Consider the following 23,699-nt stretch of genomic DNA (forward strand, 5'->3'; position numbering starts at 1 on the left):
CAATGTTTGTGAATTCTCATCCACCTTGAAATTATTTAACAAGAGTCTGTGCTGTACAAAAAATATTTTAAAAGTATTGCAGGAAAAGAAATTAGCAAGTTGGGAGAGCCAAAATGTCAGGGCCAAGCTTCTGAAAACATGAGAGGGAGGATTTAACTCTGTGAAATATCATTGAGCAGCTACAGAGCATCGTCTAATTAAAACTCCTTTTGCGTAGGAAGTGTCAAGTTTTTATGGTGAGAAAAAGGGATTTTAGACAGGTTTCTTGGTCTTTAACACATAAGCAAAAAAATTCTGCTTTTGGAGAGCAGGCAAATAATTTTTCAATTTCCCTTTTTCTGCAAAGAGGACAGGTGCTTCTTCTGGCAGCTTCCTTCAGGTGGTTGCCTGGCTCTTGATTTATCCAGCTATCATTCTGGAAGAGAGACCAAAACTGATTTTTTTCCTTCCCTCACAAAACTAGGAAAAGTGGATGATTTTCCATTAAAAAATATGGCCATTGGTTTTGTTACGAGACTGAGAACAGAGAGATAAATGGAGATGTCAGCAATGACCAAAACTAAAGGAAAAAGAATGCTTGGAGCAGACAAGAGACACATGTGGTTTGAATGGATTAGGAGCTGTTAAGGATCTGTGTCTTACACAGAAGAAAAGTCAAAGAAACCAAATGGAATGTATTTAATTTGTATATTTCAGCTACTATGAGGTATGGCTTTGTTTTATTTTGCTGCTGCTGCTGCTGGTCACAGGTTGACTGGGCATAGTGATAGTTCACAGTAAACAGGGAATAATGTTCCTGTTGTAAACTTCCTTTCTTCTCAGAGGAACTGTCACTTCACAAAGAGCATCTTGAGCGCCACTGTGCAGTACTGGCAGAAGGCCTGGAAAAGGAGAGAGCTGAATTCCTCAGATTTTCAGACCAGCTAAATAACCTCAACACACACTTCAATTCCCGAGTCAGTCACTTGGAGTTTGAGTTGCTCCACGCTCCTGTGACTGAGCAGTAAGTGTGCCACTGCTGTTGCTGTGAATCTCCCTAGTTAAATACTCCTGATTTCTGTCTGAGGTGTTTATGGTTTGCATTCTGAACCTGTGCTTTCATATGTTAGTGCTCTTCAATGAAGACTACTTGATAAAACTTGAAAACATGTAAAGAATTTCATTCTCTTGCCCTGAAGAAATTAAAATCAGGACTGAACACCTGGAAATTTTCATCTGACAGTTTTTAAGTAGAAAAGATGTTTCATTGGTTTAGATTTTATCCAGTTTACTGAACATGCACTGTAAGAGCAGCTGACTAATTGTTTTTGAAGAAAAAGATGCAATAGTATCAGCTGTTGCTGATACCTTCCATGGGTTCATCCAAACCATCCCAACTTGGGGAGCTGCTTTGAGAGTCATAAATCACTTCTGAGTCCTCAGATTTGCTCATGTCTTTACAGCCAGCAGTTGTTGAATCATTGTGTTGTGTTCCTTTTCAGACATCTTTCCTTATCTTTTATTATTTGCTGTTAGGTCAGCTTCTTCCAGCAACAATCTGGAATCAGAGCTCCAGAACCACCTGGAGTCAATCAGGGTTACTGTGAGAAGTTACCAGCAGCACTTGGAGGAAGCATTAGGAAAATTAAGGGATTCAAATGTGGATTTTTCTCAAAAGTTGCAGGTATATAGATTTCATAGAAGTGTTGTTTATAAATGGTGACCAAGTTCTGGGAATCAGCGTTTGTTGCACAGGCAGAAGAGTAAAAGTAAATTTTATTTTGCTATTCATCTAGTTTCCCATTTAAAAAAATAAATGCATCTTGTTAAACCACAATTATTATGCTGTTTTCATCACATTATGTTGATATATATGTTTCAGGGCTGTTGAGCTGAAACAGTCTTGGGGAAAAAGATGACTCACAGCCAATTGTTTTTATGTTTGCTTTCAGATTATTTTCAGAGGTCGGTAACTTTTCTTCTGAGGAGGTAAAGTTTTTCAGCAAGTGTCTTCAGAAAGAAAGTAAAGAAATTGACTCCTTTGAAAGTTCAATCAAAACAGATGTGGAGCAAATAAAATCGAGCTGCTTGGAGCAGGTATGCAGAATTACATTATTTCAAATTATGTTTTCTGTTGACATATTTGATGGGATTTGCAGTCAGCCTGCTTTCAGATTAGAACTGTAAATCTGTTCTGTTTGGCAATTACATGATGGAAAAAATTAGTAAAAATGGCAAGGTCTATCAGTTAAGTTTTAAAAAGTGAAAAATTATCTTGTTCTGTCTTTTGTTTCTGACACTCTTAAAGGCTACAGAACTGTTCAAGCAGTCTCAAAAAAGGTTTGCTTCTCTCTCTCTGAGTCGAGCCTTTATGAGGAAGGTCCCTCAATCTTTGAGGAGGTTACGACAGCAAATCAAATCAGAGGTACAAACAGAAACATCAGAACTTTGCTTAAATTCGTTATAATAATTTTCTTTTTTATACCTTTGAGGAGATTTTGGCTGAATTCATAGTGGACAAATATTACATTATTTTTATGTTGATTTAAAACCTGTTTTCTATCTATCTGCTATTTTCAGCAGTCACTATCTGCTGAAAAGCTTATTTTTAATAGTGCTGACACTGTGCTGGCACGCTATGGCCTTGCAGCACATTGAGTGTATACATCTGAATTCACCAGCATTTTTGTGTGGTGCAGCAAACAACGTGAAGCATTGCTTTTGTGAATTACTGTTTTCAGCTTCTCCTCTGAGTACCAGAGATTTTTAACCAGTTTTTATCAGTGGTTCTAATGGTCTAATGGTAATGAAAGTGGAGCCTCTGAAACTCCTGTGGATGGGGACTTTACTTCTCTGGTGTTTGCTTCTGCTTTAGGTAGCGAATTCCAATTTGCAGTCAGCCACATGAAAGTCTTACCTGGCAAAGCTCCAGCAGAAGAGAGATGCTTATGTTTGTTCTACTGCAGATAAAGAAGTAACTTCTAATCAGCATAAAATGGTACTTAATTTGATTTGTTATTAATTGTTATTAATTTGGTAAAAAGTAGTATTTTTGAGGAAGACTTACGTTTCCTCATATTTGGGGCTGGGCAGGAACACAGAATTTTTGCTCAGAAAGATCCTTGTCCTGGATTCAGCTGGGATGGAGTTAATTTCTTCTCAGTAGCTGTTGCAGTGTTGTGTTTTGGGTTCAGAATGAGAATGGTGTTGATAAATCGGTTTTTGCTAAGTTGTACTTATCCTAAGTCAAGGACTTCTTTTCCTTGTCTCCTGCTCTGCCACTGAGGGGGTTCACAAAGGAAACTGGGAGGGAGCATAGCTGAGACAGGTGACCCAAACTGGCCAAAGGGATACTGCAGCCCATGGGATGTCACATCCAGTCTGTAAACTGGGAGAGTTATCTGGGAGGGGCAGTCTGGGTTCAGGAAGGGGCTCTGGCATCGGTCAGCAGGTGGTGATGGTGTTGTGCATCACTTGTTTTTCACTTACTATTATTGTTATTATTGCTGTTGTTACTATTATTATTATTATTACTATTTATTTATTTATCATTATCACTGTATTTCACTTTACTTTCAATTATTAAACTGTTCTTATCTCAGTATACATGTTGGCCTTTGATTCTGCTCCTTATTTCACCAGGGCAAGGAGGGAGAGAAGGAGGGTTGAGTTGTGCAGTGCTTAATTTCTAGCTGGGTTTAAAACCACCATAGTCCTTTTTGGACAACCTGTTTTCCTGTTTACCAAACCAAAACCTCAGCCTCGTATACAATCTCATTTCTTCCATGTATGTGTACATAAACTGGTGGCAGAACAGAGGCAAATATGTTGTTTGCAAGAGTCAGCATGTTTGAAAAGGTTAGAACAGTTAGTTTAGTAAATACCATCTGTCTTACCATCTTTTTCAGGCTTTAGCTTCTTAGTAAAAGCAAAGATTCCACATGCCACTGTAAGATAACATTCACATTCTCTATTTCCTTTAATATGAAGAGAATTTTCTTGTGTACATACTTTAATGGCTTTTCAGAATCTGTGCTTTGAATTTTCAAATGAAAAAAGAATCTGCATTATGCCAAGATGTCAGAGACACTGTAACATTAGGACAGCCTTTTTAAGAGGCTGAGTAAATCACCAAGTCTACAGAACGCTGAAAGAGATGTATGGCATTGCAGTGAGTTGCTCAGTTCTTCACAAGAGTTTGTTTTCAAGGTGTAACACTATTCAGAGGTACATATTTCACGGGTTTCTTTTTTTTTTTTTTAAATCCCAGATGTGTCCTGAAGGGATTTTGTTTTTATCAAATGGGGTTTGTTTTCTTTCCTCCCTTTTCTGGAAATTCTGTCTTTATTTTGTAATCTCAGTGGATCATTGTTTTAAGAGTATATCCTTAAATACTGTTTATGATGATTATGAGAACCTACTCTTAACTGCTTAGAAGTGTTTTAGAGCTGTACAGCTGTAACAACATTGCTGACAAAAAATTTACTTTAGCCTGTGAAGCAAGATACTGTCCATTTAGAAAATCTGCTTTAGTAGCCGGTCATTACATGGAATGCTTTCACTAACTGCCTGCTACAGTCTACAGGGCTTCCTTTATCTTTCTTCCCATTTCAGGAGGACTTCACTACTCCTGACACAGATGGGACATTGCAAGGGGACTTAACAACTCTTGACATGAATGGGAGGTTACAAGATTCCTTTGCTCCTGCTGTCCCAGAGATGAGAGCAAAAAAGAGCTCTCATTGCAGAGAAGATAGTCTCAGAGATGAGAGCAAAAGGATGGTGATGGGACTGGATCCTGACAAATTCCCTTTGTTAAATCCAAGCAGAATGGATACATCTATGTTTAATGATTTGGCAATAAATGTTATCAAAAATTTATCTGGGTAAGTACTTGTTTGCCTAAAGGTATTTTTCTTTTCTTGTCTTTATTTATATTTTCTTTGCCCAGAACTAGTGCATAGACTGGTCATAGGTAATACTACTATGTATTTTCTGATCTAACTTTAAAAATTAGTCTAGCTGAGACTGCTTTCTTTTTAAAACCAATATTTCTCATAGCCAAATATATTTTTGAGTAATAAGTGACATCTAGTATACAATGATAAATTTCAGGTATTTAAGTTTTGTCTTCTAGAGATTTATTTTAGTTAAAAGGTGATTATCTGCTGCATAGTTGACTGAATATAAAAAGTGTAAAATGAAGACTATGACAAATGTTTGATTTGCAAATAGTATTTTAATGTAGTTTTGCTTGTGGAAATTCCAAAATACCAGTTAAACAAATCAGTCCCATGAAATTACTTCTATGTACACTGTCAGTTGTGAAAGTAATCCTATCTGTTACATATGAGCTCAGAAATTTAGCTCAGCACGTGACAGGGATAGAGAGCATGCCTTGTTTGCTATTTGTTATTCAGTAGTACTTAATTTGGTTTTTTTTTTAGATTTGACCTATCAAAAAAATCCCCAAACCTAAACCGCGGGAGGACAAATGATCCAGGTGTGCCTGTATTTCTTTTAATATTTTCTTTTCATCTAAATTGCAGTTCCTGGCATTTTACTGCACACGGTCCAGGCCAATGGCTTCTGTGCTAGGAACTCTGAGATAGTTGTGCTTCTCACCTCTTTTCCTGGACATTTTTACTTAGATTAAGATGATTTTGAATTCCTAAAACAATGAAAGCTGCAGAATGAGATAATAATGTTATAAAGAGTACCTGTGATAGCAAAAGGGAAGCAGGGTTGAGAAAAGAAGTGGTGCAAAAATTATGAAATATATAGGGAATCAGTGTATTCTCACAGTGTATTATCATCTACTCCAAAGTGAGCACAGAGGTAACCCTAGATGCTCCCTGCCTAGTGTTCCCATTTCCTCATGTCTCTTCTGCAGACCTTGACTCCTCCAGCCATTTCCAAAGCTTTCACATTTACAAGTCCCCATGACCACTAATACTATGAATGTAGCCCATTCATTCTCCTTATTAACCTGCCTCAAATTTGCTTTACATCTCTTCCATTTACCATGTATTTTCTGTGACATTCCTGGGACTCATGCCCCAGCTCATAACCTTTATTGCTGTTGCCACTTCTGAGTTACTTCAGGCCTGTCTGACAGAAATGATTGCTCCTGTTGTTGTCCCCTACATATTATAAGGAAACATTATAGAAATAAGAATACAGTATACATATACACATCAAAAACTTCAGTTGGTTGGCATTTATGCAATATCCTTCTTCTTCCCTTGTTAACTATAAGCAATTCTTCCCCCAGTAAGGAAGAGGGTATCTGATGCACATTCTCAGAAGTCTTCTAGCAAGAGTTCATCTCGGGGTGAAACAAAGCGAAAAAAAAGGTGAGACCCATAAAGTGAGGAATTCCATTTAAAGTATTCCTATGCAAGAATTTACCTAGACTTGGTCTATACACTGAAAGATTCATACTGCTTATTTGTATTACCCTTCTTTCCATCTACTGCTTATCACTTGGAATCTCTTACCTCTTTATGTCCACATGATCAGCTTTGTGGGGCTTTTTCCACACATTTTGACTGGAAAAACATTTTTCTTTTTCTCCTTCAATCTGCTGCAATTTTGTATTTTGCAGTTGTTGAAATACAGACTAACCCTTCAATCAGTGGGGCTGAATTTTCAGGTGTGTCTAAATAGTTTGTCTTCAGCTTAGTCCACAGATTGAGGAAATGAGCTACTGTAATAGTGGAAACAACAATAAATTTTTGAACAAGTGAGAGTTTAGAGGAGAATTCTGAGAATCATTTTCCATCAAAATACTCTATTTAGATTGTCATGGTTTGAGAATGGTATTCCCCAATTTTGCACTCCTACCAAAACACTCCAAACCGTGTGCCACTTTCTCACTCCCCTTTCCCTACAGCAGCTGGAGAGGAAAATTGGAGGAACAAAAGGTGAAGATAAGGTTGAGATAAGAACAATTTACTAGAAAGAGCAATGAGATTAAAAGAAGAACAGTAACAGCAGTGATGTTAATAGCAAAGTGTACAAGAGAGGCAAGCGATTCACATGTGAATGCTCACCACAAGGAAACCCGTGACAGTACCCGACTGCCACCACATTCCCCAACAGCAGGGACCCTTCCACCCACCCCCACAATGATGAGAGGTGGTAGGGAATAACTTCCAGGTCCTGCTCATATCCCCTCCTGGCTGCTGTAGAAATTAACCCTGTCCTGGCCAGAACCATAGAATACTAGTTTTGGAGTTACCTTTTTTTCTAATTTTTCTTTAGTTTCATGTCTGTTGTATGATTGACTAGCTCAAATCATCAGTCAGAGAGGAAAACACTTGTGGATAGTTTAAAATTAATGTTTTTCCTTTCCAGTGAAAAAGGCAGGAAATCTCTTACCAGGGACGAGAGAGCACAGATACTTGGAAAGAAACCTCCAAAGTCTGAGTGAGTCGTATATTTCCAGAACAAGAAATTAATCTATAAAAAACCTGGAGGTATGGATGGATGGATGGATGGATGGATGTATCATTGTGACCTATAGAATTCACTACTGAAGGTATTTAGCCTTGATATTTATAGGTCAAAGTACTTCCAGAGCACTTCCTTTTTGCAGCATCGTAAGAGTGAAGATCTAAGCCACCTAGTTCATTCTGTCTAATGTCTGAAGTGGGGGGTCTTACTGGAGCCCATTTTGTACATTTATAAGAAGTGGGTGGGGAATGTAAAATAGCCTCTGCTTCAATTCTTTTCACACCTAAGAAGACCAATACATTTTATGTCTTCATTCTTGTGCTCAGTGTTCCATTAGCAGGATAAACAATGAGCAAACAGGTTCCATTCCCTTTCTCTAAGAAAATTATCATATTGTTTCTGGATCTGTGCAGCTGTACTCCATAGAACTGAGATCTTTTGTACATGCCATACAAAACTATTAAGATTAGTGCTTAAGATATTTAAGCATTTGAGAATTTTATTCCATATTCTTTTTCAGTATAATTCCAGTAAACAGCTCAACCCACCTTCAAATATTTTTTCTTTATCTAAAATGCATACTTAGTTCTTTGGGCACAGGAATTTGGCTAAGATCACTTTTTTTTGACAGTGGCATGGCAGTGCTCTCCAGTGAGCAATTACAATAGCTCCTTGTCCTCGCTGCATCTGAAGAGAATCTGTGCTAATGTGGGGAAAAGTTCTTAGGCATTCTGAATATTGGTTTGTGTATGCTCTGAAAAGCATATGGAAATTAATCTGAACAAAATATTTGGAAAAACAGTGAATATTGCCAGTGTGATTATTTAACAGTTTGATCATCCATTTAAATTTTTAAAATTTTTTTGGTTTACAGTACTTTTAAGGGGATTATTACGAATATTCTCTGGAAGGATAACAACACCTTGCTCTGCCTTGGTGAGGTAAGGAAATGTCATGTTCTTTAGTCAGTTCTGCTTTCATAGGTGTATTCTTGTGAAGAGACCTTCCCTTTGCCCCCCGAAGTAAATCCACGCTAGCTCTGTCGAATGGAGGGGTCAGGGAGGCCCTTCGAGACCAAGAAAAGACCAAAAAGGTGCTGCTTCTCCCTCCGGGGGATCGGAGGATGTTTATTCTGGCTCGCTTCCAGAAGAGAGAAGAGCCTGGGTGCCTCTTTCCCGGACTTTTTCAAACCTCGGGAGAGGGGCGGGGGGACATATAACACCAAGCACTGGGATAACGTTTCAGGGACAGGGAGGGGAGGGGAAAGACACGTCACAGAGAAACAAAGTAACTCCCAGAAATATGCACCACCACACAGCAGGAGTGGTTTCCAGAGCAGAGAATGCAGTCCTCAAGGAGATCTCAAACAGAACTTTGTTTGAATTGCTTTCAAAATTGATTTATGCAGTTTCCCATCGAGAACATCCTTATTTTGTTATGCATACCCGGTCACACACGGTTTCACATGTGGTTTCATAGCAGAAGGGAATGACAGAGCTGATTCCCTGGCTGCTGCCCCTCTTGGGCTGGCCAGACTTCCTGACCTGCTTCAACAGGCAAAATTAAGCCATGAAATGTTGCATCAGAATGTACCAGGTTTGATTCGACAGTTTAATCTGAAACGAGATCAAGCCAAAGCCATTGTGGCCACATGTCCCCACTGTCAGCGCACAGCTCTGCCATCCCTGGGTGCTGGAGTTAATCCAAGGGGACTTGAAAGCTGTCAAGTATGGCAAGCTGATGTAACACACATCCCTGAATTTGGACAGGTAAAATATGTACATGTATCCATTGATACCTTCTCGGGAGCAATTTTTGCCTCAGCCCATGCAGGAGAAAAAGGTGTGCATGCCACAAAGCACCTGTTGCAAGCTTTTTCTGTGCTAGGAATCCCTAAAGAAATGAAAACAGAAAATGGACCAGCATGTATTTCCAAAGTGTTTAAGGAATTTTTGCAAGAATGGGGAGTGAGACACAAGACAGGAATCCCTCACTCTCCAACAGGTCAAGCAATAGTAGAGAGAGCACACCAGTCACTCAAACGAGTTTTGAAAAATCAATGGAAAGACAAAGTAAAGTTAACACCACAAGAAAGATTATGAAAAGCCCTGTTCACTCTCAATTTTTTAAACTGCTCTGTGGAAGATCAAAACCCCACAGTGGTTAAGCATTTCTCCCCTCATGGCAAACACAAGCTCAAGGAACATCCACCAGTGTTGACGAGAGACCCTGAGAGTGGAAAAATTAAAGGTCCTTACAAATTAGTGACATGGGGAAGAGGATACGCTTGTGTATCAACACCCCTGGGTTTACGGTGGGTCCCACAGAGGTGGGTAAAACCGTACATTGAAAAACATCCCACCAGACCCCCGATATTTCAGTGGCAGAAGTTCAAAGATCAAACAGGTATTTGGGTGGAGAAGGAAATCCAGATTCTCCATTCTACCCTGACTTTCCTCTGTTGAATCTGTTTATTGATGAATTCAGCTAATGGTTTTTGTTCCTTGTTTACCTGTATTTTAGGAAGAAACCATCCCGAGCATGACAGTTTTGTGGACATTTTCTCAGCATGAGGATTTTCGGGATGGCTGTCTTCTGTATTCCAAACTGGTTTAGGGTTTTTTGCAATTGTTGTTGTTTTGATTATGTTTTCTGTTTTGCAACGTTGGTGTGTTACCACCACCACCAAGTTAATTTCTCCTGCACCTCAGATAAATGCTGTGGAATTCCCAAATCCCAATACACCCCAAACCCTTTCCCCTTGGTTTTAAGAAGTAAAACCGAGTTCCCTTCCTTCTTTTGGAAAAAAATAGGGGGAGATGTTGTAGTTGATAACTTGAAATATATCTTTTCCCCTCTTTTAGTCCGTTTCCCGCCCCCCCCCCCCCCCCCAGCTTCTCTTTCTCCTGTTTACCTGGTGTCAGGTTACCACGGTTACTGAAGTTTCTCTCCTCAGCCCCACGGCGAGAGGCCGGATAGAGAAAAGAGAAGACCCTGCTGGCATTTCCAGCTGCTTGAAGTTTCTTTAGCCCAGGAAAGCACGGGCTTGGGAGAAGAGAGACCCTTCTTTCCAACACGCAAGTTTGTAACTTTGTTGTTCCTGTCCCAGAATGCCTCTGAGCTATGGAAGCTGAGAGGCCATGCTTACCTTGCCTGCCCTTTCTTTCCCCCCTGTGTTGCCAGGAAACCAAGCCCGCCCCCTCTCCCCCCCTCTGCCCCTCTGTGGAGAATACTCCTACACCTTTGTGGGCATTTGAAGAAGTTGGTGTCTGTTATTTCTTCTCTTGGTGTGTGTAACCTTGATTTCATCTAAGTAATTCTGGGTACCTGGCACATCAGAGACAGTGGGAGACTCTTCCTATAGTATATTATCTGCATGGAACATGTTCCACATCTGCCTCTTACACTCAACACACCAGATTCATCACAATACAGTACCAGATTCATAGACTTACAGAATGGTTTGAGTTGGAATGGACCTTAAAACTCATCCATCCTCTACCATGGGTAGGGCCACCTTCCAGTAGACTAGGTTGCTCCAAACCATGTCCAGCCTAGCCTTGAACACTTTTGGAATGGGGAACTCACAACTTCTCTGGTACCAATAGTATCAGATTTCTTACATATTTGGTTCCTTTGAAGATGAACAAACAGACTTTGAAAGAAGGAGTAGATGTCACCAGGTTTGGCTGCACTTGCTTTGGCAGCATTATCTTCTATTCCACTTGCATCACAGAAAGTCTTCCCAAACCTGTATACTTCTGGCTAGCAAAATGGATAAAATGGACAAATTCAAGGTGGCATTACTGAAGGCATAGAAAGGAATACCAAAATTGTATCACTGTTCTTTTGTTTCTTTGAGACTACTGAAACTCAGTAGAACTGGATGAATTACTTGAGTGCAAGCAAATGTTTTCTCTTTCCTGTTAGTCTGTGCTTGTTCTTAATTCCTGAGAGCACTTTGTGTAAGAATGATTTTTGTCTATGTCTTTAGATGTCAAGGTGAAATACGTCTCAATTTTTCAAAGCAGATTTGCCTGACATTAAGACTCAGCTGCAGCATTTGTGGAGTCAAAGACTACCAAACTGCAACCAACAAGGATAATGGGACAAGGAAGATTGGAAAAATCAGGGGTAATGGTCAAACCACATGCTAGTCACATTCAAGCTCTCTTTACTGGCAGTCATTCTCCTGCTGTTTTTCTCCCCATGCCAAATCACGCAGCTTTCCTCTTCCGACCCTAATAGACCACCCACCCTGCTACATAAACAAATTCTACCATGTCTCTCTTGCTTTGCAGAATAATACGCTGAGTTTTCAGTGGCAGACCAGAACAGCAGAGCTGGTCTCACTCTTGGATGGATACCTCTCGCTTTCAAAAGCAACTTCTTTAGTGGTTACGTCCCACAGGTCAGCATCACTTTTTAGGGGGTCAAGGCCAGTGCCCCTCCACCTTGGCTGGCATTCATTTTTACAGTTAAACACCTGCTTAATCATCACCCAATACTGAATCTTAGACAAAAGACACAAGGAAAAAGCACACTTCAAAGGGTTTTAAGTGTTTCACTTCTAATCACTTTAGAAATGAAACCTTTTGAATTAAACTGAAGCCAAGGAGACACTGAAGTACTCCAGCCCTTCAGGGGTATTTGGTCTCCCTTTTTCCAAATTGTATTCCAATAGCTCATCATCAGATTTTTTTCCTTTGCCACCTGAACCATACGAGTTCTCCTGCTTCTCACTCTACATTATAAAGGGGGAAATTATGGACTTCTTATCTGTTCGCAGAGCCCTTTGGGACACTTGGTGCCCCACCCACACCGTTCCCCTTTGTGACGAGGAGGCTGCGTGTGCCCAGAGCCCATTGTGACACCTGGGGCCACGCCCTGACCAGGCGGGTATAAAAGGGCACGGAGAGCCCGGCGGTGCCCACTCCCAGGAGAGCAGCTCCGGCAGGAGACAGCGGCTCCGGCAGGAGACAGCGGCTCCCGGGAGAAGGCGGAGTGTGAGCAAGTCGGAAATGTCTATGGACATGGAGACGAGCTCATCCACGAAGCCCAACAACACCACTACAAAGAAGGAGATGGGGCAGCACGCAGCTGCCTCGGGGCCTGGGCCGGGCTTGCCATGGGCGAGGGAACTGCTGCACCGTGACTCCTGGGCTGGGCCTGCCGCACAGGTGGCAGCACCAGAGAGCCGGGCAGCGGCCCCTCATAGCCTCAGGGCCTGCGCCTGGGCTCTGCTGCACTTGCTGTGGTGCGGCTTCCTTGCCATCCTGAGCAAGGTGCTGGCTGTGATCTGGAGATGCGGCCAGCAGCTGGGCCTGGCTCAGGGCACGGGCTCGGGGACGGCGGCAGCAGCCGCCGCAGCAGGGGCAGAGAGCGGGGCAGCTGCCCCGCACGGCCCCAGCTGCGTCCCCGGCCCCTCACCAACACAGGAAGCTCACGGGCAGTGGGCAGCACCGAGGGCAGTTCTGCCAGAACTGCAGAACGAGGAGGGGGACATCTCAGAGGATGTCCGGTCCAGCACCAGTGGGGTTGAGAGCTACTCGGCATTGCTGCCGCTGCTGATGTCAACATCAGACACCAGCTCTACATGTAGCTCTGACCCCAAACTCCTGGAGCTTTGGACCGGCACAAAAACCGAAGATCGAGCAGCTGTGAAAAGGCAAGATAACAACAGGAACAACTTGCCGAAGAAGAGGGATGTCACCATTATCCACACCATCTGGGTGAATCCCCGCTACCCACAGCTGCTGATGGACCCCGACTTGGTGCTGGAAGATGGGGAAGATGCTGAGCTGCCAAGCACATCTTATGGCCTGGTAGCTCCCAGGTTCACCCAGCCAGCAGGTGCTGCCCCGGCCAGAGCTCCAGAAGTTAAGGAGCACCCTGTGCGTGCCACTGGCCAGCCACAAGAGATGGCAAAGCCAGCCGCTTGTGCAGCCCCTGGCGCGCAGGCGGCAGCAGCAGAGAGCCGGGCAGCGGCCCCGCACAGCCTCAGGGCCCGCGGCCGGGCTCTGCTGCACTCGCTGCGGCGCGGCTCCCGGGCCATCCGGAGCAGGGTGGCGGCTGTGATCCGGCGATGCCGGGAACACAGAGCCACAGGCGTCAGGGCCCGGAGGCAGTGAAGGCGGCCATAGAGATCAGGAGAGGGAGGGCAGGGAGAACAAGGGAGGGTTAGAGATAGGGGGGACCAAGGGAGGGGTAATAGGAAACACAAGGGAGTTAAGAGGGTGGGTAGAGAGGGAGGGCAGGGAGAACAAGGGAGGGTTAGGAGATAGGGGGGACCAAGGGAGGGGTAACAGGGAACACAAGGGAGTTAAGAGGGTGGGTAGAGAGGGAGGGGAGAAAACTTTAGCTAGCATAGGTAAATAATAAAGTTCTGTAGGTGAAACTAGTGTTCTGATGGCCTAGAGATTAGTTTGACCAGTCTAGGTAAGATGGTTTTGTTGAAATAAAAGGACTGAATTAATAAATACTGAGTGGTTGCTTTTTTCATTGCGCTATAGTCATCGTCCTGGGGGGAGATCCTGAATGCCAAAGCCTTTGGGTTGCTGGGGCGGTGCAGTGTGTGCTGTGTGGGGCAGAGGAGAAAGGCGCTGCCTGCGCCGGGAGGGATGTGGGGACACCAAGTCCTTGTGACTTGTGGCACAAGGAGTTTGTTTGATGCAGGACCCCGTTCTTCCATCCCAGTTCTCCTCCAAGATAGCTGCCTGCTGTAGAGATCATTCTGGGGGATCTCTGAGGGAAGGAGTGCTTGCCTGGCATTGCAAATGGCAGCTTCTCAGCCACCAGGGACCACCCACACAACTGGGTATCTGAATTAAATCTTCACTACTTGACACACACAGAACAGCTTCTCTCAGGGCAGCTACACGCTCCCTCTCCTGGTGCAACCACATGTTCCACTGCCCAAGCCCCATCCGTGTTTGTGTCACTTTCTCTCCTATTTACACTCCAAACAGCATCAGGTTTTCTCTCACACACATTCCAAACAGCACCAGTTTCTGTGCTCTGGGCATCCCACCCTTGTTCCCATTCATGTTGACGATTCTGGACGATGCCTGTGCACAAAAGATTTGAAAGGCACTTGGAATTGCACATTATTAGTGCTGGCAAAAATCCGTCACCTTCCTTAGGTGCTTTAGGCAACTCCAGATCTTGATTTTCCAGCACCAAGCACAACCAATTAAACCTGGCAAATACAGGGCAGATTTGCATTTGTATCTGTGCTCCCTGATGGATGTTCTTGGGTTTGGTGGCATTACTTGTGGATCCTGGAAACAGTTTTATCTCGAGCAGGGCCAGAAGGATGTTCTGAGGCCTGAGCTTTTAAAAACACACAAGTCCTGTGCTTGGCGATATCTTGCCCATGTGCAGGGAGCAGTGAGCTCATCCAGGTGAGGCAAACATATCCCTTCTGTCCTATTTCTCTCCACCCTTTCTTTTGATTTTAAATCTGTGGAACTGGAGGGAAAAAATTCCCCCAGGAAGCAGACACAAGCTGCCCCGGTGCTGTGGGTCCTGCCAGCCCTGGCCTGTGCTGATGGAAGTTGGATGATGCTTTTGTGATTCATCTCCTCCTGCAGGAATTTTAATTTTTCACAATCACATGCCTTGATGAGGTTTCTCACCAATTGTATAGATTTTAGAAATCACCAGGTTCCCAAAGTGGGGTATGTTTGGGAGGGAGATGGGGGTTTCCTGGATGATCCAGGCGCTACCTGGAGAATCGAAGCGCTGCCTGGGCAATTCAGGCACTGCCCACAGGATCCAGGCACTTCCCACAGGATCCTGGCTCTGCCCACAGGATCCAGGCTCTGCCCACAGGATCCAGGCTCTGCCCACAGGATCCAGGCTCTTCCCACAGGATCCAGGCCCTGCCCACAGGATCCAGGCTCTGCCCACAGGATCCAGGCAGTGCCCACAGGATCCAGGCAGTGCCCACAGGATCCAGGCAGTGCCCACAGGATCCAGGCTCTGCCCACAGGATCCAGGCCCTGCACACAGGATCCAGGCCCTGCCCACAGGATCCAGGCCCTGCCCACAGGATCCCAGCTCTGCCCACAGGATCCAGGCCCTGCCCACAGGATCCAGGCAGTGCCCACAGGATCCAGGCTCTGCCCACAGGATCCAGGCCCTGCACACAGGATCCAGGCTCTGCCCACAGGATCCAGGCTCTGCCCACAGGATCCAGGCTCTGCCCACAGGATCCAGGCTCTGCCCACAGGATCCAGGCAGTGCCCACAGGATCCAGGCAGTGCCCACAGGATCCAGGCTCTGCCCACAGGATCCAGGCAGTGCCCACAGGATCCAGGCAGTGCCCACAGGATCCAGGCCCTGCCCACAGGATCCCAGCTCTGCCCACAGGATCCAGGCTCTGCCCACAGGATCCAGGCTCTGCCCGCAGGATCCAGGCAGTGCCCACAGGATCCAGGCTCTGCCCACAGGATCCAGGCAGTGCCCACAGGATCCAGGCCCTGCCCACAGGACACCGTCCAGCCGCCGCGGCCCTCAGGGCAGGAGGCAGGAACAGAGGGGGCTGCAGAGAGTGCAGCTGGAGGGAGGCCTTGCTTTCACTTGGCTTTGTTTCCAAACACCCAGGGGCTGTGAGCATCCATATTTTTCCTTATAGTCCAAGCCCAGGGAGTCCAGCCTGGGAAAACCATTTCAGAACATAAACAACCACGTTCTACCAGTGTCCTAGAGGAAGGAGTGAATGGCAACAGGAATTTTCCCACTGTGCTTTGCCTCAAGCACCTGTGACTCTACCTCTGCCCCAATGAATTATGATCTGGTTCTGTAAGCTAACCCACACAGCCAAAGGGAGATGAGGACTTGGGCATTGTCATTACCATCAAAGAAAGATGTGGCAATTCTCAGATGAGAAATCATTTACCTGCAAAAGGACATAACATTGTTAGGAGATAGTAAGAATCATCAAAAATGTATGTGGAAAACTTTGTTCTAAGTAAGTATCATGTCAATACTTTAATATGCAGTTTCTAGCACAATATATAAGCTTCATAGCTTATAGGTTCATCTACTAAGGGTTTTTAATCTATAAAATCAGGTGTAATGAGGAAACACAAATATATGTGTACAAATTAAAGAGTCAGAGACTGAAAGCATAGTTTAAAATAAAAAATACTTAGATGTTGAAGATGATAATGTCTAACTGAAACCCACGAGCATGTTTCTAGATGTCTTCTCACTACAGGAAGCCACACAGCAATAAAGAATAGCTGCTCCAAGTAAAGAGGCAGAACATGCAATAAAATAATAATAATCAGAACCAATGAAATATTAAATATAAAATTTTAATATTCTTATATTTTCCAGTAATTTGCAGTACAAGTAAACTAGTTCAGATATCCACTGTAGCCCTACAGCAAGAATGTAATCAATTTCAAGGATGTCAGTGAGGTTTACCGTAATTTTAGAAACTCAGACTTAGATAAGCACCATAGAAACATATTTATAAATATTTAATAGATATTTTATTTTGTTTGTAATCTCACAATTTGCATAGTATTAAATTCTGTCCATTGTATTCCTTCATTCTGAAGCAGGGACTGGAGCTCTGGGAGTCTGGTTAATAGTGTTTCCTAATATTGTTCCTCCTTAAGTAAACTGTTAGATTAACTTTTCCTTAGTTGACATATATGAAACAAGATTTTTAATCCACCCCTTATCTATTAAGCTAGAAGCAGCGAATCCCTGAATTCTATTAGCAATTTAGACTTTGGATTCAAGAAGGATCTAGTTCCACGTTTGGTGGCATGTAATAACTTCTGCAGTGTTCCCTTGCCCTCATCTACTTGTTAGTGTCCTCAGATGTCCACTGCCCTAGAAAAGATTATTTTATTAATTTATTTTATTTATTTATTTTTCCTTCTTAGATTCCCTTACCTGGAACCAATCACACTAAAACCAGCTGGGTTCTTCCATCTGACAGTCTGCAGTTGCTTTCTCTGCTTCAGTATGCGCTATAAAGCTGTCCTGTTACAACAGAGGAGATATTTGTAGGTAAGAAGGAAGTGGAATGGAGCCGGAGCATTTCGGATGGAGGTCTCCACAGAAATGAAAGAAAGATCGCAGCCAATAACAAGAAAGTTTCAGAAATGAAGAGGGACAGGATAAACACTTTTTTATTTCAACCATGATGAAATTCTTGACACATCTGACAGTAAGACTGCAGAACCCCAAATTTTCCCAAGTTCTCCATGATTGCAAGTAGCTGTGTTAATGAATTCCAGTTATTTTTTTTCTAAAATACTTAAAAATTACAGTCTTTCATAAACATTTATAGTGGGTTGGCTCACAAATGTGTTAAATCATTCACTATATATCATGTTTGGGGAAAAGATCCAAAATAGCTCTCCTGATTAAACTTTCTATGAAAATATGTTGCCTTTTCAGAGGGTTTTTCTCTTTCAGCTGAAATACTTTTATAAAGTGAATTCTTCTAAACAAAAAAATTAATTTTGCAATTAGGAATGTGTGTAAGGAGCTGGTAAAAATAGCTTCTCTGCTTTAAACTTCTGTGTCAGTGCAATTAAAGTCATGTGCTGGCATCAGCAATTTCATACGTCAGCATCACATGAATGCATTCTTATTTCTCAGTTAATTCCTGACTTTTGCAACCAGTTATGGCTGCAATACAAAATTTGAAATACACTGACCTAGGGAATCTTGTATTAGAAGCCTACAGTGAGTAAGTGAAGTTTGAGGAAGGTTGGGTGGTGGATTGACCTTGATCTGGCCCTCACCCAGCTGGTCTCTCACTCCCTCTCCTCAATGGGAGAGAAGAGAAAATAAAATGAAAACTCTCATGGGTCAAGACAAAAGACCATAAAATCAATTACTGATGATTGTCATGAGCAAAACTTGGCACTTGTGTTATAGTTATAAATAATAATTATATTATATTATATTATATTATATTATATTATATTATATTATATTATATTATATTATATTATATTATATATATAATAATTATCGTTCCTATAAAAACATAGTAATATAATTATAGTGTTGCTTTTCAAGACAGTTTTGTGCTTCTATTTGAAAGGTTGTATATTTTTTTTCTTCAGTGGAGCAGTCATCCATAAAATGGTCAACTTGGTAAATACCATGTCTTTTGGACATCAAGCTTGAAAATTTGTCAGCAGAATTAAGTTTTCTGGTGTTCACACTGTTCCTGTTCACTGGCTGGATCCATGAAGAAAGGACAATTAGAGCATGGGTCAGGATCCTGCTTTCATTACTTTCACAGCAAGCTTCCCCATCTTTCTGGATCAATAGTGGTACTGTGAGAACAGCAGAGTTCTTGTGGGACAGAGCTCGTGTGTATGGAAGGAATAATTTCACTACATCCTATGTAAAGGGACACAGTTTGCATTAGCAATTAAAATTTTTCATATGCTTAATTGTTCATGACATATGAAATTCAGGCTATTTAACTAAATAAATGTTTCATATTATATAAAATTAGGGGAAAAAATAATCATGAGACAACGGAAAATCTATTTCAGTTGTCACATTGAATTCTTATCAGCAGGTTTCTATAGAAGGGAAAATACTAACCTGTTGTAGTTGATAGCTTGAAATATATCTTTTCCCCTCTTTTAGTTGGGATCTCCCCCCCACCCCCAGCTTCTCTTTCTCCTGTTTACCTGGTGTCAGGTTACCACGGTTACTGAAGTTTCTCTCCTCAGCCCCACGGCGAGAGGCCGGATAGAGAAAAGAGAAGACCCTGCTGGCATTTCCAGCTGCTTGAAGTTTCTTTAGCCCAGGAAAGCACGGGCTTGGGAGAAGAGAGACCCTTCTTTCCAACACGCAAGTTTGTAACTTTGTTGTTCCTGTCCCAGAATGCCTCTGAGCTATGGAAGCTGAGAGGCCATGCTTACCTTGCCTTCCCTTTCTTTCCCCCCTGAGTTGCCAGGAAACCAAGCCCGCCCCCTCTCCCCCCCTCTGCCCCTCTGTGGAGAATACTCCTACACCTTTGTGGGCATTTGAAGAAGTTGGTGTCTGTTATTTCTTCTCTCGGTGTGTGTGACCTTGATTTGTAGAAAGTTTGGAAGATGTACTAACTGAGAAAAATAATTGTTTCTTTCTCTGATGTTCCCTCCCTCCGAGAAACCCTGTTAAAAGAGACCCCCCAGACCCCAAATCCTTTGTCTCTCGTCCTTTGGATTCCCCTTCACAGAAATAAACTGTGGAATGCAAACCAGAGAGAGAGTCCCCCCCTGATTTCTTTACTCGCTCTGTAGACTTGAATTCTTGAAGAAAATCAGTGAACCCCACAAACATATGCTGGCTCGAAACTCGAGTGAAGAGAAACCTCATCACTGAGCTAGCCGGGCCACACTCGAGGAGATCGAGTCAATGGGCAGGGACACTTCCAGCAGACCAGGTTGGTCCAAGTCCCAGTGTTGACCTTGATGTCTCTGGCCAAGTTTAGTTCTATTAGGGCTTAAGCTTTCCCAAGACAATCCCTGGCTGCTTGGACAATCCCCCTGTATTCCTCCCAGGCTGTCCTTGCTTCCATCCTCTGCAGGCTTCCTGTTTGTGTTTGGCTTTGTCTGGGAGTTCATTTTTCATCCATGCATGCCTCCTTGCATTTCTGCCTGACTTCCTATTTGTTGGGATACATCACTCCTAAACTTGGAAGAGAGAACATGTGAAGTTTATGTATTATGATGTATGCCTATATGCATGATATACAGGAAAGAATTAATAGCATTTCCACTGTTAGTTAAGAGGGAACTTAATAAATGTTTCATTCAGTTACATAACTTGCTTAAATGTCATTACATAATGGGGCTGTAAAAATTGAGGGTTTGCTGAATGGGGGCTTTAGGGTTTTTTTAGCTCCAAACATACTGGGTGCTGATAAATGCACTTGAAGCTACCCTTTCCTTTGCCTTGCACCACTGAGCTTGTATTTCTTCAGAATGATTGCCGTATTTCCATCAGGAACATTCAGTCAGGTCATTAATTTTAAAAGTTGAGAGTCATACTTGATAGCACTTTATAAGGCATGATTGGCTTACAGCAAGCTTCTTGGTGTGGGTAAAATAGAATATTCAGTACCTGGTGCAACACTGACAGATGTCACCCAAACAACTTCGCTATCCCTGCCCAGGACAGAAAGAACATCTGAGCCACTGGACCACCAGGAGGTGCCAGGAGGTGCCAGCATCCAGCTTACGTGGTGATAGAACATTTTGATGTTGATCCTGAAATTATAACTGATACAGTCACAGAAACACAGAATATCCTGAAATGGAAGGAGCCCCCACCAGATTCATCCAGTCCAACTCGTGACCCTGCACAGACACCCCAACAATCCTACCCTGTGCATCCCTGGGAGCATTGTTCAAATGCTCCTGAAGCTCTGGCAGCCTTAAGGCTGTGCCCATTCCCTGGGGAGCTTGTTCTGTGCCTGACCACCCTCTGGGGAAAAATCCTTTCCCTGATACCCAGCCTAATCCTCCCCTGATACAGCTCCAGCAGTGCCCTTGGCTCTCCTGTCCCTGGTCAGAAGGAGCAGAGACCAGAGCTGCCCCTCTGCTGCCCCTTGGAAGGAGCTGCAGCTGCCGACAAGGTCTGCTCTCAGTCTCCTCTGCTCCAGGATGAACAAACCAAGTGACCTCAGCCACTCCTTCTTCATTTACTGTCAGTTAATTTAGTTGTTAAAAAAAAATTGTATTACTCTGATCCTGATTCCATTGAAACCATAGTAGTTGAGTCATTTTGTTCATGATAAAACTATTTTTCAATTTCATGTTAGGTACAGGAGAAACTTCAAGTATTCTATGGCAGACAGAATCAAAAAGAAGATTAAACTAGGTGCTAAAATAAAAGACAGATATTCTGAAATAATTGAAGTGCATGAAAAACAGTGAGAACTAAAATGTCATCATCTTAGTGATGTTTTGTTGAACTCTTTCCAGTAGCTTCATATCCCACTTGTTCATTATCCAGCTTGGGAGCCCAGCTGAGGCCTCACCAGCACTGAATAGTGGGAAAGGATCTACAAAGACATGCCAGAAGGTCATGTGGCCATCCAGAGGAACCTCGAAAAGCCTGAGAAATGGGCTGACAGGAACATCACCAAGTTCAAGAAGGGGAACCCCCAAGTCCTGTTTCTGGAGAGGAACACTACCAGGCAGGCACCAGAGCATGCTGCAGGCCTCCTAGCTGGGCTGGAAAGCAGATGGTCAGGAAAGGCTTGGCAGGTCCTGGAGAGCACCAAGATCAACACAAGCCAAAATATGCACCCTTCTGGCAGAGAAGAGCAAAGGGATCCTGAGTTGTGTTGAGAGTGCAGCCAGCAGGCCAAGGGAGGGGATCCTTCTCCTCTGCTTAGCACTGGGGAGCACCTCTAGTGCTGGCTCCAGTTTGGGGCTCCTCAGCTCAGAAGAATGCAGTGAAGGGCTGTGAAGATGATGATGGAGGGACTGGAGCAACTCTGCCGTGAGGAAAGATGGAGAAAGATGGAACTATTGAGCCTGGAGAAGAGAAGGCTTAGGGTGATCTTATCCATGTCTATAAATACCAGAAGGGAGGGCACAAAGAAGAGGGAGCCAGGCTCTTCTCAGTGGGCCCAGTGACATGACCGGAGTGAGCGGTCACAAACTGAAATACAGGAGATCCCCTCTAATCTCCAGGAAACACTTTTTTATTTTGAGAGTGACCACAAACTGGCACAGGTTGCCCAGGGGGGTTGTGAAGTCTTCTTCCTTAAGCTATTGGAAAACTGCTGAGACACAGTCTTCCTTTTCATACTTGTTCACAAACTAAAAGAAAAGAAAATGCAAAAAAGTCCTATTTGCTAACACGTTAGAAAACAGTAAAACTCTGGTAATTTTTTTAATATATCTTTTATTTCCATGGATACTTGTTTCAGAAGTATATTGGTTTGGTACATTATTACCAAATTAAATACTTTTATTACTCATTCCAGAAAAGAAGGTGCAACTTCAATTACATATTATGTTTTTCTTATAGAGTTTAGCAATATGACAAAGTAGATAATGTACACTTCTTTGCTTAAAACTTCAGTAACTGAAATTTTCATGAATAAGAAAGCTTACAAAGTTCTATTATAATGCATTCTATCAATGCCTTTTACTGAGAAAATTTAATTAAAGTCAGTAAACTCATAGAAAGAATAAATTGAAATCCGTCTGTTCTGTGCAATTAGCAAAGTCCTTTCCAAAAAAAAACAAAACCCAAGCACCCACAAACCACCAGTACAAAAGGTGTTTGTAGTGACAGCTGACAAATGATTGTGAACAGCATTCTACCTGGGCCAAATCAAGTGTCTTGTAAAGCATCAGGATTATCTAATTCCTTACAGAAGTGGCTATGTCATGATAACATTTTATGAGGTATTTAATGGACATTTATAAAGCTGGGAAAGAAGGACAAAGAGTAAAAACTCACAAAAGTAAATAGTTTACATCTCCTCTTATTTTATATCTATTTCCTGGCCTGGGAAAATTTTTCTTTCCAAACCTGCATGATGCACAGTACATAGCAAAACTCTTTGGAGCATTAAAAATTTGTCACACTTATAAAGCAGAAGTAGCATGTGCCCACAGCCAAGACTGACATTTAATAGTGACAAACTGGTCTCCATGTCCAGACCTGTTGATCATGATGAATAAAGGCTGCTGGTGTAGAGGTTACAGATTGACCTGGATGGACAGATGAAGGGGTAAGCACAGGGGCACCTACCGGGACTGTGTAGAACTGTAGTTAGAGAGAGCCTCTGCGCCTGCTGTCCTCCAGAAGAGAAAAACACTCCCACCCAACTTGGCATCATCTGTGAATTACTGAGGGTGCACTCAATCCCCTTGTCCAGATCACTGATAAAGATACTAAACAGGACTGGGCCCAAGACTGAGCCTTGGGGATCAGCTGGATGAACTCCACTTCCCACCACTCTGGGCCCTGCCATCACCCAGTTTATCACCAGCAAACAATGCACCTATCCAAGCCATGAGCAGACAGTTTCTTCAGGAGAACGATGTGTGACGCAGTGCAAACAGGATCAGGGAGCTGCCTAGGAAGAGTCTCAGGTGAATCCAGGAGAATACAGTACAGGACTGCTCAGCTTTCAAATCAATCTTGCTTAAAGAATTCTACAAAACTGTAACAAAACAAACACAGACACAAAAACCCCAAACAAATAATGAAAAAAACCCAATCAAACAGGCAGAAATTAAAAAAAAACTAAAAAA

General features: G+C 43.0%; 1 protein-coding gene and 1 pseudogene across 2 annotated transcripts in view; both read left to right on the plus strand.

The window, feature by feature from the left end:
- Positions 1-23,699, plus strand: part of LOC147651556 (coiled-coil domain-containing protein 180-like) — a 241,593-nt pseudogene that overhangs the window by 13,928 nt on the left and 203,966 nt on the right. Inside the window, exons 19-28 of the transcript XR_015274118.1 lie at positions 823-1,003; positions 1,516-1,663; positions 1,932-2,076; positions 2,288-2,404; positions 2,855-2,977; positions 4,594-4,865; positions 5,427-5,482; positions 6,254-6,335; positions 7,339-7,410; positions 8,312-8,378. The product of XR_015274118.1 is annotated as a coiled-coil domain-containing protein 180-like (transcript). The remainder of the gene's footprint in view (positions 1-822; positions 1,004-1,515; positions 1,664-1,931; positions 2,077-2,287; positions 2,405-2,854; positions 2,978-4,593; positions 4,866-5,426; positions 5,483-6,253; positions 6,336-7,338; positions 7,411-8,311; positions 8,379-23,699) is intronic.
- LOC147651557 (uncharacterized) lies at positions 13,648-19,680 on the plus strand. Its single transcript, XM_086842883.1, has 3 exons — positions 13,648-16,411; positions 17,343-17,469; positions 18,540-19,680. The coding sequence occupies exon 1, from the start codon at positions 15,119-15,121 to the stop codon at positions 16,073-16,075; it is 957 nt and encodes a 318-aa protein (XP_086699009.1). The 5' UTR covers positions 13,648-15,118; the 3' UTR covers positions 16,076-16,411; positions 17,343-17,469; positions 18,540-19,680.

This window comes from Cyanistes caeruleus, chromosome 9, assembly GCF_971803275.1.
Source record: "Cyanistes caeruleus chromosome 9, bCyaCae1.hap1.1, whole genome shotgun sequence".
Lineage (NCBI taxonomy): Eukaryota > Metazoa > Chordata > Aves > Passeriformes > Paridae > Cyanistes > Cyanistes caeruleus.